The 17,210-nt window shown below is 45.4% G+C and overlaps 1 protein-coding gene and 1 long non-coding RNA gene across 16 annotated transcripts in view; both read left to right on the top strand.

Moving 5' to 3' along the window:
• ABI2 (abl interactor 2) overlaps positions 1-8,936 on the top strand; it is a 52,880-nt gene extending 43,944 nt beyond the window's left edge. For all 15 annotated transcript variants that reach the window (XM_081884096.1, XM_081884093.1, XM_081884095.1 and 12 more), the window contains 3 exons: positions 5,360-5,446; positions 6,465-6,638; positions 8,571-8,936. In XM_081884096.1, coding sequence (XP_081740222.1) covers positions 5,360-5,446; positions 6,465-6,638; positions 8,571-8,746 — 437 coding nt within the window. In that variant the 3' untranslated portion in view covers positions 8,747-8,936. The remainder of the gene's footprint in view (positions 1-5,359; positions 5,447-6,464; positions 6,639-8,570) is intronic.
• A 2,606-nt stretch (positions 8,937-11,542) lies between these two features.
• On the top strand, positions 11,543-16,238 carry LOC309363705. Its single transcript, XR_014165545.1, has 2 exons — positions 11,543-15,947; positions 16,061-16,238. It is a non-coding gene; the product is annotated as an uncharacterized lncRNA (long non-coding RNA).
• Positions 16,239-17,210: the final 972 nt, after the last annotated feature.

Raw genomic sequence — 17,210 nt, forward strand, 5'->3', positions numbered from 1 at the left:
CAGACAGGGAGATGCAGGAGCTGAGGGAGTTCATTGACAAAAACCTGAAGCGAGGTTCATCAGAGAGTCCCGAGCGGTGGGGGGCAGCCCAGTGTTTTTTGTGGACAAAAAGAACACAGACAAACCGAGACTGGTGTGTGACTTTAGGGCCCTCAATGCAGTGTCGGAGCCCCTGGCTTTCCCTATGCCCCGAATTGATGACATTTTGACCAGAGTAAGGAAGGGAAAGATTTTTACAAAGCTGGACCTGCGGGGGGCGTACAATCTGATACGCATAAGGAAGGGAGATGAATGGAAGACCACCATGTTTACCCCTTTGGGAGCCTTTGAATACCCCGTTATGCCCTTCGGTCTACAAGGGGGCTCCGCGTGTTTTCAAGCTTTTATAAACCACGTTCTGGGACCTTTGCTCTACAAGAATTGTGTGGCCTTTTTAGACGACGTGTTGGTGTATTCGGAAGATGAGGAACAGCATGTGAGGGACGTTCGAGAAGTGTTGGGCAGGCTGCAAGCCAACCAGCTGTGGGTGAAACTGGAGAAGTGCCAGTTTCATACCAAGGAGGTGGAATTCCTGGGGTACCGCTTGTCAGACAAGGGATTGGCCATGGATCCAGGCAAGGTCCAAGCGGTACTGGAATGGAAGACACCGAAGACCAAGAAGGACGTGCAAAGATTCTTGGGGTTTGGGAACTTTTATCGGAAGTTCATCAAGAACTTTGCCCACTTGACGGCGCCCATCACCGACTGCCTCAGCAGCAAGAAGAAATTTGTTTGGACGGTAGAGGCGGATCGAGCCTTTGAAGAACTGAAAAGGGCTTTCGCCTCGGAAGAACAACTTCTGCATGTGGATTTACGAAAACCCATGAGAGTGGAAACCGATGCATCCGACCGGGCGGTAGGGGCGGTCCTTCTTCAACCGGGGAGGAGTGCGTCGGAGTGGAGACCGTGTGCCTTCTTCTCGCGGAAGCTGAATAAATCCGAGAGGAATTACACGGTGTATGACAGGGAACTACTTGCCATTCACGAAGCATTCCGGAGGTGGAGACATTTATTAATTGGGGCACAACACAAGGTGCAAGTGTGCACCGACCACAAGAATTTAGAGTATTGGAGAACAGCTCGAGTGCTCAACCAACGACAAGTGAGATGGGCACAGGAATTCTCCAAATTCAACTTTGAAATTTGTTATGTGCCAGGCCCAGAAAACGTCAGGGCGGACGCGCTCTCACGCAAACCAGAGTATTGGGAAGGGGAGGGGGTGATCGAAGAGAGACATGTCATCCCTGAGGACCGCTGGGTGTGTGGGGCGGCGCTGGTGGGGCAACGAGAACTGGTAGAGGAAACGGAAAATGATGAATATGCCCAGGATAAGCTCAGAGGTCTCAGGGGGGAGGGCGAGAGTCCCGGAGGTTTTGAGGAAAGAAATGGGGCATTGTATTACAAAGGGGCACTGTATATACCCGAAGGTGAATTGAGGGGGAGAGTACTCAAGCAGTTGCATGATAGCCCCACGGCGGGACATTTTGGACAACACAAGACCATGTGGTTGGTTACCAGGGAATTTTGGTGGCCTAAGGTGAGGGAAGATGTAAGGGAGTATGTAAGAGGGTGTGACCAATGTCAGCGAGCCAAAGGGGAAAGAAGGGCGCCGGCAGGGTTATTAGAACCATTACCCACACCAGAACGGCCTTGGGAAGCGATATCAATAGATTTTATGACGGATCTGCCAAAGTCCAAGGGGAAAACAGCCATCATGGTAGTAGTAGACCTGTTAACTAAGATGTGCCACTTTGTAGCATGCTCACATGCAGTCACAGCGGAAGAAACAGCGAAGTTGTTTGTAGAACACATCTTTAGGTTGCACGGGGCTCCCTTGAGGGTGATCTCAGATCGCGGCAAACAATTTACTTCCAGGTTCTGGAGGAAGCTCACGAGCTTGCTGCACGTGGAAGTCAATTTTTCAACTGCCCGGCACCCTGAAACCAACGGGCAGGCGGAAAGAGCAAATGGCATTCTTCAACAATATCTGAGGTGTTATGTCAATGACAGAGAGAACGATTGGGTCGAAAAGTTGGCGTTGGCAGAATTTGCCTACAATAATGCGGAGAATGTGTCCACAGGGATGAGTCCCTTTTTGGCTAATTACGGGTGTCACCCCAGGGCATTTCCAGGGGAAGGAGGGGAGAGATGGAGCGTCCCAGCGGCTGAACATTTTGTAGAAGAGATGGAAGCGATCCATCATCAGCTCCAGCTCAACTTAGAAAGGGCTAAGGCACAATATAAGAAGCAGGCAGACAAGAACAGAAGGGAAGGTGAAACCATAAGGGTGGGGGATCAAGTGTGGTTGTCAACCCAAGGGTTGCCGTTCAAAGGGGGTTGTAAGAAATTGAGGCCCAGAAGATTGGGACCCTTTGAGGTCATTCAGCAGGTCAACCCGGTAGCTTTCAAACTCCGATTACCCAACCACATGAAATTGCACCCAGTGTTCCACAGGTCGTTACTGTCACCATACAGGGGGGGACGTGAAGGGGAGTACGTCAGGGGACCAGCCTTGGAAGAGAGGGAACGCCGCAACCATGTAGCGGAAATCCTCGATTCCAGGTGGAAGGGAAATCAGGTGGAGTATTTGGTGGCGTGGGAAGGGGAACCGGAGTCAGAAAACACCTGGGTAAGTGCAGAGGAAGTCAATGACGAGGTTTTAACAGAAACGTTCCACCAAAGGTTCCCGAGGAAACCTCAGCCGATAGCAAGGTTTAGGAGGGAGTATTTCGGCACCACCGATGAGGAAGAGGAAATGGAAGGGTTCGCGGAGTCGGAGTTGGAAGAGGGAGTGGACTCCGATGACGAAGATTACCGAGAGAGTAGGAACAGCAACAAGTGGAGGGAAGTGTTCGCGACGTCGGAAGATGAGGGAGGTTCTTTCAGGGGTTTTACCTCCTCACCGCCAGTAGGGGAGGAGACGGGAGGGGGTGAAGGGGGCCCTGGAGGGGAGGTGGATGTCAGGGAACTGCCATCTAAAGCGCCGGGGGCGCAAAGGCTCACTGAGGTTGAGAGAGGAGTAGCAGCGGAAGAGGGAACCAGTAGAGGGCGAGCAAGAACTCCAAGGGAAAGTGAGTCGGAGGGATGGCTCAGAGACACTTCCAGCGAAAACAGTGGGGAGGTCTCAGGACCTCCTATAGGGACACCCACACCTCGCCGGAAACTGTCACGCCGAGAGTCCAGAAGACGTGTTTCCGTTAAAGAGCTTTTATGTTGGAAAAGATTCCGAAAGCAGCCACTTTCGGATTCTACTAGTGATTGACGCAGCCATGCTGGAGGGGCTCCGTCACAGGCAGAGGTTTGAAAACCTGATCAAACTCTGAGGGACTTGCATTTTACGCACAAGCAGCTCATCGTCCCATCACAGTTTGTTTTTATGCAAAGGTGTTTTCTGGATGCTCAGCAAGTTTTGTAGAATCCTTTGTTGTGGTGAGAGTTGTTAAATGGGTGGCCCTTCATTAGTCGGTCATTTCGTTGTCGAGACACCACAGAAGATGCCAAATAGCCAATAAAGATTAGGTAGTTCTCATTCAGTCTGTTTAGCCAAGCAGAATGTTATGATTTTAAAGGGTAGCTTGCTTGGATTGTAAATTCACAAAAAGAGTGGCTTTCCCGTGGCGCAAATAATGAGAGGTTTGTAAGTGTAGAGTTTTAGCGAATGAAGATGGGATATGTCATTGGACTTGGACCTCATCCAGGGTAGAGGCAAAAGGACCTCCAACAAAGACTCACTGTCGGGAGAGGACTGCTGAGGACAACCAGATTACTGTGGTGCCATAAAGAGGGAAGGAAATGGCAGGGTAGGGGAGCAAGGAATGCAATTTGAAAATTGGCCTGTTACCTTTTCATTGAGGGAGCATCAGAAGAAAATTGCATTTGAGAACATGGGCTTCAGCAAGGGAGAAGGGGCGTGGTGTTTGCTGGGGGAGATCTTGAGACTGGTTCTCATTCTTTTCATTGTACATGAAGTGCACTCCTGCATAGACTTCCCCATGTTACAGACACACTCTGTACAAGAGAAAGCAAGCTGCACACGACAGCTTGATTTTAAAAATGAAGCAATTGGCAGCAACCATGATCTGAGGGGGCAAGTATATAGGTAGCTCAATTTTCAAAAAGTTGTGAGTGCTGAAATATTCTCATTTAGAAATGAGTAGCACCCAGTGAACGACTCAGCAGAGAGTACAAGAATGGGAGTCTCTGACATCATTGAGTTGCAGGGGGAATCTAAATTCTGCCCTCTCAAGTTGCCAAGACCTGGGGGCCGGGATTGGGTTTTGCTTCCAGTTAAACTGTGACCCCAAGTGTAGCTACTTTACCTACCCGTAGAAGGGAAAGATTCCCATGGACTTCTGTGGAAGGAAGGAAGTAAATTGTTTCAGCTGCTGTCTCAAAGCCATGCAGAATGGTGCTTAATCGCATAAGCACACTTCTAAAATCCTGTTTTAAACAGCCAGGTCACACAGTTCATGAAAGTGTTCTGTGTGCTCAGAAACACCGCAAGTAAAGTTATTCTAAGTCCCAATCCTGAACATTTTCTCAGACCGGGTTAAGAGATTGCTTTCTAATTTGCTTGTAGATTTTGAATTTTTATGAAGAAATGTGAAGCTGTAAACGTTGGTCTTTGGTAATGCAAATGCAGGCTATGTAAAAATGAAGCGCTGGGAGGTCCTTGTGGGTTGGGGAATATTTTCCCTGACTGCACCAGACTGTCTTCCTAATAGCCAAGGATTTCTCTGCTTCTGCCGGACTTGTTTCAGGACTGGTTCTGTGGAGACTGCAGGAGATGAATCCCTGAAGCATCAATTATTTCTGCTTAATAATAATAATAATAATAATAATAATAATAATAATAATAATAATAATGTTATTTATATCCCTCCCTCCCCAGCCAAAACCGGGCTCAGAGCGGCTAACAACAATAAAAATAACGCAGTTTACATAAAATCACAATCAATTAATTGAAATACATTCTAAAATCAATTCAGAATCATATTAATGGCAACCATAGGGCTAGAGTTCTATGAGGATTACCAAAGGAGGGGGTCAGGCTGTGCCTTGGCCAAAGGCCTGGTGGAACAGCTCTGTCTTGCAGGCCCTGCAGAAAGATGTCAAGTTAAGAAACAAGCCTGATGATTAATACAGCTTAAAGCAAATTTCAGTGTTGTCCTTGGCAGCTAGGTTCAAGTTGACCTGTTACTATTTTTCCTCCCCTTGCACTGAGTAGGAAACCACAGTGCCCATGCAATCTCTCATGTTTTGGGTTCAACTTTTCTAACCGGAGGCCTGCTTTTTTATTGTTGTCGTTCCTTTTCTGCAGTGTCTCTTGCGCCGCCGCCTCCCTCTATCCTACAGGTAACTCCTCAGTTACCACTCATGGGATTTGTGGCCAGAGTTCAGGAGAATAGTAAGTTTGTGTTTTTATTGTCCTTTCCAGGTAGAAATATTTTAGTAAGCTTAAGCTCACCTGCAGGCGTTAGGTTTGGATGATGACAGTGTCTCTTGATCACAGACAACCGTGTAATGCCCACTTGCTTATCATCTAGCAGACGTTCCACATTTAGATTGGTTGTTCATAGACTGTTTCATAAATTTTGTGCATCTACCAGTCAGCAGCCAAGACAGTGCATTTTGCAAAGGCTGACGCTGTGGTCTTCTGCCAGGCAGAAGCGGAACACTTTTCATGTGGGATTGGGTCGATTACCTTCTGGCCCCCACTGCAGCAGTGTCCACATAGTGATTAAACTCAGAGCTTCAAAGTTCCTGCTTTACAATCTGAAGCACATGCAGTCCGCCCCAAAGCAAAAAAAAGCGACTTAACCAGGAACTGCCATTCAGCATAACCATATGGGATTGAGAACATAAGGACAGCCCTACTGAATTCAACCAAAGACCCACCAAGTCCAACATTTTGAGGCCAGCCAGATATCTATAAAAAACCACTAGAAGAGTGCAAGAGCTATAGCACTCCCCCCCCTTTTGAGTTCCCTAGCAAATGATGTTCAGAGACATACTGCCTCTTGAGACTGGATTTGGAAGAGCTAGCAGCAGGTAATGTGGAACATGAATCTCTCTAGAAAAGGGCTGGTCCTCCAGCCCTGCTTAATTGTCAGAGATGACGGGAGCAATGGCCCAAAGACACCTGGAGGACCACAGATGAGCTACCTCTTCCCTAGAGTGGAAAAGCTGCTGTTTACCCCGATGTCCAGTGTTTGAGGGTCAGACTCGATGGAAGGTGAACTTTGAACCTTGATCGGTGATTACAAGCACTGCCTTGGATCTTTTCTATAAAAGGAGGACAACCCATCGAAGCAGACACTGGACAGAGGCGGGGGGGGGTACGACTTGTAAAGCTCTTAATGTATTGGATGTGCTGTATAGCCTTTAAATTCTAGGAACTGCAGTGTGGATTTTTGCTCCTCTAGTTTCAGACACACCTCCACCCCCACCCCCAGTAGATGAGCCAGTCTTTGATGAATCCCCACCACCACCACCTCCTCCAGAAGATTATGAGGAGGAAGAAGCCGCTGTGGTAGAATACAGTGACCCATACGCTGAAGAGGATCCACCGTGGGCACCAAGGACCTACTTGGAGAAAGGTACATTTGCTGGAAGTCCTAATCGTAGAGTTAACAGCTGAGGCAAGAGTCTTTTCCAGCCATTTGACATGAGTTCAGCTCACTGCACCTTCCTGGCGATGCCCCATCCTTGAGAGCCTTCAGATGTTACATCCAAAATGTTGCCCGGTGGTGGCACAACGTGAAATTAATATTTTACCTGTTGATGGTGTGTCTCAGAGTCCGATCCACTTCCTTCAGCATGAGGGAAGACAAAACCAACGTTGGCCAGTCCCTGTGAAGCAACTGCTGCTCTCTCGGCTGGTGCTGGATCCTGGTAGCCGGTACTTTGCTAGTTTCCCCAGGATTCCAATACAAGCAGGGAATGGCTTGGATCTGTGTTTACTCTTTTTTTATTTAATAAGCAAGCCAGCTCTTTACAATCTTGCAGTTTGGTAAGAAAAACCTGTTTTCCGTATCTTCCCCATTAACAATTGTCATTCTTGCAAACTTGCACCACAGGGCTGGGAAGTAGGATCTGGCTGGTGGGCTGGACCCTGAACTCCCCCACTCACTGGGAACTCCACTTGCTCCTCAGTGCCAAATGCATGCCTGCTGGGATCAGCTTTACTTGTCTGATTGGAGCTCCCAGATGCAACGATTCCTGCCTTCAAGCAGGGCTGGTAAGCCAGAGGGATCAACTCCACATAGGTGTTCTGGTGGGGAACTCTGCAGTGGGCTGATCCCAGCTGGCTTGCATTCAGCACTGACTGCAACAATCTGGTTTGCACTCTAGATCCATTATTTCCTTGCAGCCTTGCCTGCTCCACCCCTGACTTCAAGGCATGGCTGTTGGAAAAATGGCCTCACAGGCCAAATTAGGACCCTTGGCAGGCTTAATTTGACTCTCAGGCTGGAGGTTTCCCATGCCTGTTGAGTGACTGTCCTCTAGTATCCTTTGCTCTGTCGCATAACAGATCACAGCGTGAAAAAGCATATTGATTAGTAAGTTAATTCATATTTCTTATTACATCTGTAAGCTAACATTAATTCAAATTCCCCCTTTTTTCCCCTTGGAGAGGAAAGAAATGAAAGAAGTTTTTGTGCGTGAGAAAGAATGCAGAAAGAAAGGGAATCTTAGCCGATTAAAAAGTAATTCCATAAGGTCTTCAGCCACCTGAATTTGTGGGCTGTAGTAAAACAGAACTATGCAGAACTACCAAAAGATATTGGAAATTCTGCATCTGATATACTAGAAAAACAATAGGTGGACAGTCCTTTTGAACTGAATTGGTTTTTCTTTCTCTCTTGCAAATCTTTCCTGGCCTGTTTGTTTTTTTGCTCATATGCAGAAACTAAATTCATCTCCATTTCATCACTGCACAAGTTTGAGAAAGGAAATGAGCAGTTAGAATTCCTCGATAGACCTGCCTTTTGCTACTTTTAGGAAAGCAAGCAGCATTTTTTAAGGATGCGTAACCCATCAATTTACTATGTGGGGACTGTTCTCACCAAGATCCCCTTTTTATTATATGAAACCAGAGGGGGAGCATCATGTTGTGTTGACTTTTTCCAAAATAGTTTTATACATTGGTCATTTTGGAAACCCTAAATAGGCTTCCTCTTTTTCAGTAGTAGCAATTACTTGGTTCAGTCTTTTGTATATTGGAATGAGAGGCGTGGAGTAGCCCAAAATTTCTCCCATTTTTATTTTTAGAACTGCAGCATTTGAGCACAAAATATTCTGAAACATCTAAAGTCACGTTTTGGCCTTTTGGGCGAGGAACTGACTTCTTGCGCAAATAGGGAGAAAGACAACGTTCAAATCGGCTACTGCTAACGAGAAATTTCTGCTGTTTGGGAAATGAGGGATTGCCCAAATGAAAGCTATAATATGATTTTGGCATTTCCTTCAGTTCAGGCAACTGCTTTCTTGGGATCTTGCTATTCTCTCCTTTTTCTGTTTGCTCCTAGTTGTGGCGATCTATGACTACACTAAAGACAAGGAAGATGAACTCTCCTTTCAGGAAGGCGCCATCATCTACGTCATTAAGAAAAACGACGATGGTTGGTATGAAGGGGTGATGAATGGAGTAACGGGACTCTTCCCAGGGAACTACGTGGAGTCCATCATGCATTACTCAGAGTGAAGACGGCCACAACAAGAGGCAGATTTGCACCTTGCTTGCCATGAAGTTGTTGGGCTCCCCAGATCTTCTCCAGCGGCTGGGGGGGCCCTGTCAAATGAACTGAAGGAAGGAAGGATCATTGTAAACAAAACCACTCTTTATTTTTTTGTTTTGCTCCCCCCCCCAACCATTTTATAAAATAGTGATTTGAGTTGTTTTGGAGAAATGGCTCTTCCATTTGCCAGCAGCGGCTGGGCTGAGCTGAACGACGTATTTTAATAAGCTGACCGATTCGGGTGTAGATATAGGAGATGTAATGAACTTGCCAATTAACCGATCCGTTGCTCAAATTGTGACCCATTCAATCAAGACATGGGATTTTTCTCAGGAATAATGTAAGCCCTGGTATTGGGACATCCCAGATGCCAGTGCTGAAGGGTTGGCTTCGATAGGCCATCCACCCCCCTCCTTCTTTGCCTTTCCCCAAGTCCCCATTCTTCATTCTCTTACTATTGGAAGAACGTTATTGTACTGGCAAACATTTTGGGGTTCACACACCAACTGGATCGCAGGTTGGTTCCTTGCATCTCTGACCCAAAACACTTCTGCAGCTGTTCAGCGCATGTAGCCTGATCCAGGTGCACACGGAGCTGGTTTCGAATCACATTCCTCTTGCTTTGATAACACAGGAAGTTGTAGCTTTCTGCTTGGCCTCCTGTTATATAGATCCTTGAAAGCTTCGAGCGAGGCCTCTCTCATTTGGTGAAATGGTTGTTTAAAAGTTGGAAGGAAGATGAAGCTTGAAATTAAGATTTGGGCTGCCTCCCTATTTGGAAAAATATCCAGGAAATAGTTTGCACCCTCCTCTCTTGATAAGTGACATATTGTCCAGATTCTGCTTTCGAAATACGTATAAGCCACATCTTGTGGTTTCACATATCAGGCTTCAGCCCTGGTTCTTCTCCCGAAGGCTGGCTGCAATCTTCTAAAATTACCTCATGTTTTATAGTATGTGGAATTAGAATAGAGAAGAATTCAATATCTCTAGAGGTGGGGGAAGTTTGAACTCATTCACAAGTTTCAGCTAAAAGTTAGAGCTGTTTGGCTCAAATATCATCATGCATACAAATCGGATGGTACAAATTGACTTCAGTGCATATCATGAAAGGCTTGTGGAGGCAGGCAGACAAATGTGGCCGAGGCCTGTTAGCTGATCTTGCTAGGAATCCAGAGGGCTGCCTTCTGTTTTGGTTTCCTTTGAAGGCAAATTAGAAATGGAAGAGAGCTTGAGCTACCTTTTTTCCAGTCTTTCAGATGGGTAAATTTCTTAAATGTGAGGAGAAGCCTGCTGTAATGGCTTCTTAAGTTTTAAGGCCAAACTTGATGACACCTGAAATGCCTTTGCTTTTGGTTACATTGCAGTTGCCCTATTCAGGATCAGGCATGGGATAGTAGGGAGCCAACCATTTCCCCCCTACATCACGGTTCCCTCAAAAATGGCCTTTTCCAAGCAGTTGTTAGTTGCAGAAGGAAGTTGCTGCCGTCGCCAATGGCAGGTTCCCTCTCATACAGAGAGCAGCCTTGAAAGGAATCCCTGTAATTTTTGATGGAACCGTGGTGTGGAAGAAAATGTGTCTCCCCTCCCCCCAATATGCCGCAGCCCCAATCCTGACCCCCATAACAGCAACCCAAACGAACCATGGATATGCAAAATTCAACCACACCTCTCCCTGACCTGTTGAGTCTTCACTTGAATAGTGACCGAAAAGTGATGAACCTGGAACCACATGTTATGCTAGCCTGCCTTTCTTAACACCAACTAGCCAAAAGCCCATGAGACCAGCAAAAATGTCTCCAAAAAAGACCAGCAGGCATCTAGTTCCTCTATCTGCGCAGGCTGTCTTGGCTTACCCTCTGCAACTGGTGTGCTCGGAAATCTTCAACATGCTTTGCTCGAGCCAGGAGCAGAATTCAAGCGGTACCAAGAATCTAGCGTAGATTTTATGTATCTCCCATCTGCACAGTTTGCTTATGTGGGGAGCACCTTCAAAGATCGCAAAATCAGTGCTCCAAGCAGCTCTAGCCTCACTAAAATGGGATGGCTTTTAGGACTGGCTTGTTTGACGGAGTGAAAGCTTTATGGGGCTGTAGTCCTATAGGCACTGGAGCATTAGGGCAAATTTCTGGCATGATCAGTCTTTACTTCCTGTACAGAATGCTCACGATAAGACTCCTACATATCTACATTGGTGCATGCTCTGTCTACCATGAGAGGACGTTGTCTTCTATTATGGCCGCGATGCAACCATGCACATATGTCGGTATCGGCGTGTGTAATGTTCTATGTGTGTGGGGATGCACACGGGCCCGAGACCACAGCTCGCCACACAGAGAACCGGCACGGAGATGCAGACTTCTGCATATGTGCTCCTCAAGGCCCTTGCTCAGCTCGACACGATAAACCCTTGGCGCTCTCATCTGATTCTGTGCAGGACGAGGCAAGTCTCGGATATTGTTCTGGGCTTTGATGCAGAATGCCTGCAACAGAACTACCGTATTTTTTGCTCTATAAGACTCACTTTTTCCCTCCTAAAAAGTAAGGGGAAACGTGTGTGCGTCTTATGGAGCAAATACAGGCTGCGCAGCTATCCCAGAAGCCAGAACAGCAAGAGGGATTGCTGCTTTCGCTGTGCAGCGATCCCTCTTGCTGTTCTGGCTTCTGAGATTCAGAATATTTTTTTTCTTGTTTTCCTCCTCCAAAAACTAGGTGCGTCTTGTGGTCTGGTGCGTCTTATAGAGTGAAAAATACGGTAGGTGCTGGAAAGAAAAACGGGGAAAGAAATGTTGTTTTCCCTTCTGCGCAAAGCACATTGTGTACCTGCAAGGTAGCTGCTATGTTGCAAAGAGCCAAAGGAAACGAGGCAGGATAACGAGGATGCTTGAATTAGAGTTTCCTTCTTCTCCAACTGCTCCTGCGGGGAGGAGAGCACCCCCCACCCCGTTTGGGGACTCATCTTAATTTCCCCCGTTGTTGATGCACTTTAAGTCTGGTACTGGGCCCTTGACTTCTCGAGAATACTTACCCCCCAATTAAACTTCACCCCATTGCTCTACCCTCCCCCCACAGAAAAAACAGGTTGCCTTAGTGCCGGATTCGTGACATCTTAAGAGAGTTGCTGTCTTCTCAGCTCTTCTGGAAAATGCCACAATATCGTTCATCTTAGATTATACAGCTGACCAAACAGCAGACCTGCAGTTCCGATGCCGAAATATCATAATCTGTCGCTTTTGAGGTTGCAGCTACCGGAGCTTGGTTTTATTTCTAAGAGCAAGGGAAGTTGGCCTTGAGTGTAGGTCCAATCCGGACAGATTCCTCACGCGCACAAGTTGTTTGGAGAAGCTTCTGAGATTGTATCTGTAGTGGGTCCCCCCCCTTTTAAAAGTGCTTTCACTATAGAATTGGTTTATAAGGAGCTTCTCTGCACTGGGGTTTTTTTTTTAATGGTTGCATTTCCTTGGTTGTGTGGAGAGGGACTCTGATGATTGTTGCCGGCTCCTGTAGGGGGCAATGCCAAGTGTTGCCCTAGAAGACTTGATTTTTGTGGCTGTTCCCCACAAACCTCCCGGGCCAAGATCACTTTCCATGAAGCTGCTGCAGACGGTCTTTCCAGATTGCTCGCCTCTTGCTGGTCTTACGCTTTCTATTCTGCAGTACTAACGTAAAGAAATTCCTTGGATTTTACGCTTTTTTTTATTTTGTACAGTTTTGAATTCTGTAGAATGTTTAGGGATGATATGTACACAGCCCAAAGTAATCAGACTTTGTATGTATGTAATGTTGCATAGACTGCATGCTATTTCAAGTCAGTGAAGGTGGTACTCCATCTATCGGTTGTAATTTCCTCTAAACGTTCCCTTTTTTAATTTAATGTTTACTTCTTTTTTAAAGAAAAGAAAAGGGGGTGGGTGGGGGACGGGAAAAAGAGGGTGGGGGGGACAGGCCTGGGAAATTGGAAATAAAATCATTTTCTCCCCATAGAGTCCTGCTTTCAAAAATCAAATTGAGGTGTTAAAAGTTATGATGATTTGATCATTTACTTTCAGCCTCTTAAGTGCAAACAGTGTAAGAGTTCTATGTGTGATCCGGTATCAAGCTCCTTATCATTTATTCCTTCTTAAAATGGCTTTCATTCCCTTGGCCTTCCTTCTCCCGCTCATGCAAGTAATGGATCCAAGATGTGTGTGTTTTTTCTGCCGCTCGCATTGGCTTTCTGCTTAAAGACAAAATCTCGTTTTCCACAACACCAGGAACAATTCCTTCCAAGCCAGAAGAGTTGCCAATCTAGAGTAGGAATGATGTATTGCTGGAGTCTTTGCTTCCAGTTGGTTGTTATTTCCAGGGGCTGCCTCTGCTCTGCTTTGTGTAAACCTACCACTGCCCCCCTAGTTTTGCTCCTGAAGCCTTGCGCACATGCTATGTAAAGGAGAAGAGGGACAAAGACCCTACTCCACGGCTCTGCACGGCACACAAGCGTGGCACAGGTGGTGCTCTGAAGACCTGCAAGTGAGTTTCGTCTTGCTACCTTGGACTATATTAGCAATACTTAGAAGGTGTGGGGGTGAGAAGAGAATTTAGTAAGAGGCTCACGAAACGTTGGCCGCCAGTTTGCAGATGCTATGTGCTGCTAACGCTCAGGTTCGGTGCCGTCACTCGAACATGCGGATGGCCTGCTTTTCCATCTTTGCCCCCCCTTCCCCACCATTTTGGATCATGTCATGATATTAAAAAGTCCCTTTGTTTCCGACTCTCTTCTGTAATCTTGCATGCAAATATTGGGGAAACCCAGGCCTGTCCGTTAATGGGACATTGCCTGATGGTAGAGTCCCATCATTGGAGCATCGCTGAGGATCTTGAGTAAATGGGTCCCTTTCCACAAGGTTTCGGGGTGGAATGAACCTTGGGAGCTGTTGAGTTTTCGCATCATCTAGCTGTGTGGGGTGATTCTCTCCCCCCGGCCCAAGGAGGATAACGGTTGCCAACTTACTCTCTTTAAAGTAACCATTTCTTACCTGGGCTGCCGTCATTCAATTTTTGAAGTGGCATCTTCAGTAAGTAGAACTGACTTCTAGTGTATTCCAATCTCTGCTGGGCGAAAGCCTTAAATGTTCAGTTTTTCTCAGTGTTACCCCATTGATCTCGGCTTTGAGCCAAACAGTAAACACTTGCCCCTATAGGAAGGGGGGGGCTAGTTCTAAATTTCCCCGAGCAACTTCTGCCAGGGAAAACCAACCAAGGGCATGGCTAGGTTTGGTGCTAAAACTGAATGGAGCATGATGTATGAATGGAAATAGGGTGTCTTCCAATTTGTAGTTTCTGGGGCAGCCTTTGAACATAGAGCAGTATTGGAAAGTGTCATAAGCTTAATGAGGGGAATGATGACTTTAAGACTTGATAACTGGGGGGTGATTTCTCAGTGATGCTGGTTAACCTCCTGGTGTTAACTTTGTGTGTGGGAGACGTACGAGGCAGGCATAGATGTTAAAAAACGGTGCACAGCTCATATCCTAAATGAAGATGGGGATAGTCCTTGTTCACGAGAAATGATTCCTTGTAAATGAGAGAGAACGGGGTGGTAGCCAACTCGTAGGTTTTACTCATAAATGGATCCGTTGAAATTAAGCAAGTGTGACCAATTTCAGTGGGCTTACTGTGAGTAAAACTTAGTTGGATAACACCCATGACTCTTAAACCTGCAGTATTAAGACACTCACTTTTTCCAAATGAGGAGTGTTGCGGTATTTAAACGCAAAATAAAGCTAACTGATGTTGCCTAAATCTAGGTCGCCTTGATATTTTTATTCCAAAGGCCAGATTTTCCTAGGCAACTGAAATTTGGAGGGACTGTCATTTTTACCCGAGTATTAGATTTACCATCTTCTGCAGCTGCTATTATGTGTATGCAGCATTTGACCATACCTTTGTTTGTAGTTAACGTGCTTTCTTGAGAAGAGTGGCATATGCCTGTCTTTTTTCCTAGCGCCGTTCCTAAAGGCAGTAAACAGGCATGCCTTGAGACAAGCATACAATTTTGAGACCAGAGCTTGTGCTGGACAGGAGAATGAAATTGTATGCAGTTCAGTGATTCTTTTCTTCTCGATGATGCTATCTATTGTGTGTACCAAATTCTAAGAGACTGGGTAAAAAGCACAGGCTGGTTTCTGTTAGGATCTTGCTGAATGCTCATGGATGAGCTATCTCGATGATCAGGTGCTTATTTTTCTCACGTAACTATCATTGCTTATGTATGGATAGGTTTCTGAAACCTATCGCAATGGAAACAAACTCCAATTTGGTTTACATTGAGCTACTAGTGGCAAGTGTCTTTTCCTGAGCTCTTGTGGTGACCTCATAGATGGTGAGAATTGTGCAGGATTCTAAAGAAAGCCCTGTTAATTATGTTTTACTGTGTGTGCCATTAAACCACCTTCCAATGAGTGAGGGAGCATAAATTTTTAAGAGTTTTTAAACTGTATTTGGAATTAACTGTTGCTGTGTACTAAACCCTCTTGTTACAAGTCCTGAATAAAAAAAGAAAGCACACTCCAATCCCCTCCAAGTGTCTTGAGGTTGTCCCCTCCTTGCCAGATATGGCTTTAATCGAACTGCTGTGTGGACTGAGATTAAATTCAATTCCTGTTGGTTCCGGGAATAACTGTGTCTCTCTTTGTAATAGTTCCAGATAATACCAGGATGTAGGATATCATAAACTGCAATGGACGCAAAAATAGTGTTAAGGACACTCCTAATTTTGAGTGGCTCCGAGAACTTTAGAGGGAGCTTCAAAGGTGGAAGGTAAGATCTAGGATACTGTAAAGTTAGTCCCCAAAAGTGGGTATAAAACTTGCATTGAAATCCTTTAACTAACAGGTGCTGCATATCTCCCAATACGAGTATTTTCAGATAAGCTAAGTGGGTGTTTTTAATGCTTCACTATGTTTGGACACCACCTTAGGGAGCTAGGTCAATCTATGCTCCGCATGCAGCCGGTTTGTGGTCTTGTGATGCGATATTTTCCTTCATCCACCTGCGCAGTGCATGGTGATGGACTGAAGCGATGAGCCCTTGAATGCAGGGATTTCCAGGCACTTGTTGCATTTTATGCTTTTGCCTCAAACTCTTGTCTACGCGTACTGAAATTTGTGCTTTACCCAAATTTCACAAGTGTGGGATTAAAACAAAAAAAATTCCTTCCAGTAGCACCTTAAAGACCAACTAAGTTAGTTCTTGGTATGAGCTTTCGTGTGCATGCACACTTCTTCAGATATTGTTTTAAGTGTGGGATTGTCAGTATTTTCTTCCTCTGGTCTGATGTGAAGCAGCAAGCTGATATCCTCTTGTTTTGAGAGACACTATTAATGAAGATGGCATTAAACTTCCAATTCCTGCTAATGATATGTGTGTACATGACGACCTAATTAAAAGCAAACGTGGGTGTGTATAGAGGAATAGTAACATTGCTGAATAAGTAATATCTTCTTCAAAAGGTGAATGTTCTGTTTCAGTAGAGACTTACGAAGGGATGCAAGGCATACTTGGAGAAAAAGTATTGATATACTCCAAGGGCAGAGGTGTAGGAAGGTCAGGTGGTACCCAGTGCGAAAAATTTCTTCCCCCCCCCCATTGATTTTTTTCTTTTGCCTGCAAAAATGGTTTTACATTATTTCATATTTTCTTAAAGGAATATTAAATAAATAAAATAATAATAATAATAATAATAATAATAATAATAATAATAATAATAATAATAATAATTTCTATCCCGCTCTCCCTTGCCGAAGTCAGGCTCAGGGTGGCTAACATCAGATACATTGGTATAAAATCAAAGAATAATTACCTCCTAAAAACATGTCAAAATCAAATTAAAGTCTAATTAGATGGCTTTCCGCAAGGTTAGGGTTGGGAACAGGAAGTGCTCCACTGAATTGAAATTTCAGCCTTCACAACACAGGAAAACGGCCAAGTAAACAGCTATTTTCGTGGAGGAGGGTCAAGATATTAACTGATATGTATGAAATCTCATATAAGCCCTAGTATAGTAAGATAAGACCTTTGGAGCAGGCATTTTCAAAAAAATGGTTTTTTTTATGAACAGCCCTAGTACGGCAGTAATTGTTCCTTGATAATTTGTCACTGCCCCCCCATGATGGAACCTGGGGTGACCCGCCCCCCATGCCCCTGTCCGAGGTTAATCTATGTACTTGCAAAGGCAAGTTAGTTTTGTGTGCAGGCAGTTCTGCATTCTAGTTTTAAAAAGTGCTGGGAAAAGCCTTGAGGCTGCTGCCAGACAATACTGGGCTAAATGGGCAAGGAGTCTCACTTCATACCATGCACTTGACCGTTCATGTTTTCAAGCACAAGGTGGAGCAAGAAGTATATTTTATTACCTAGATGGGAGGTCACTTTTTTCACTCAAACACAAAGGAG

Source organism: Podarcis melisellensis, assembly GCF_964234715.1.
Source record: "Podarcis melisellensis genome assembly, chromosome: 1".
Lineage (NCBI taxonomy): Eukaryota > Metazoa > Chordata > Lepidosauria > Squamata > Lacertidae > Podarcis > Podarcis melisellensis.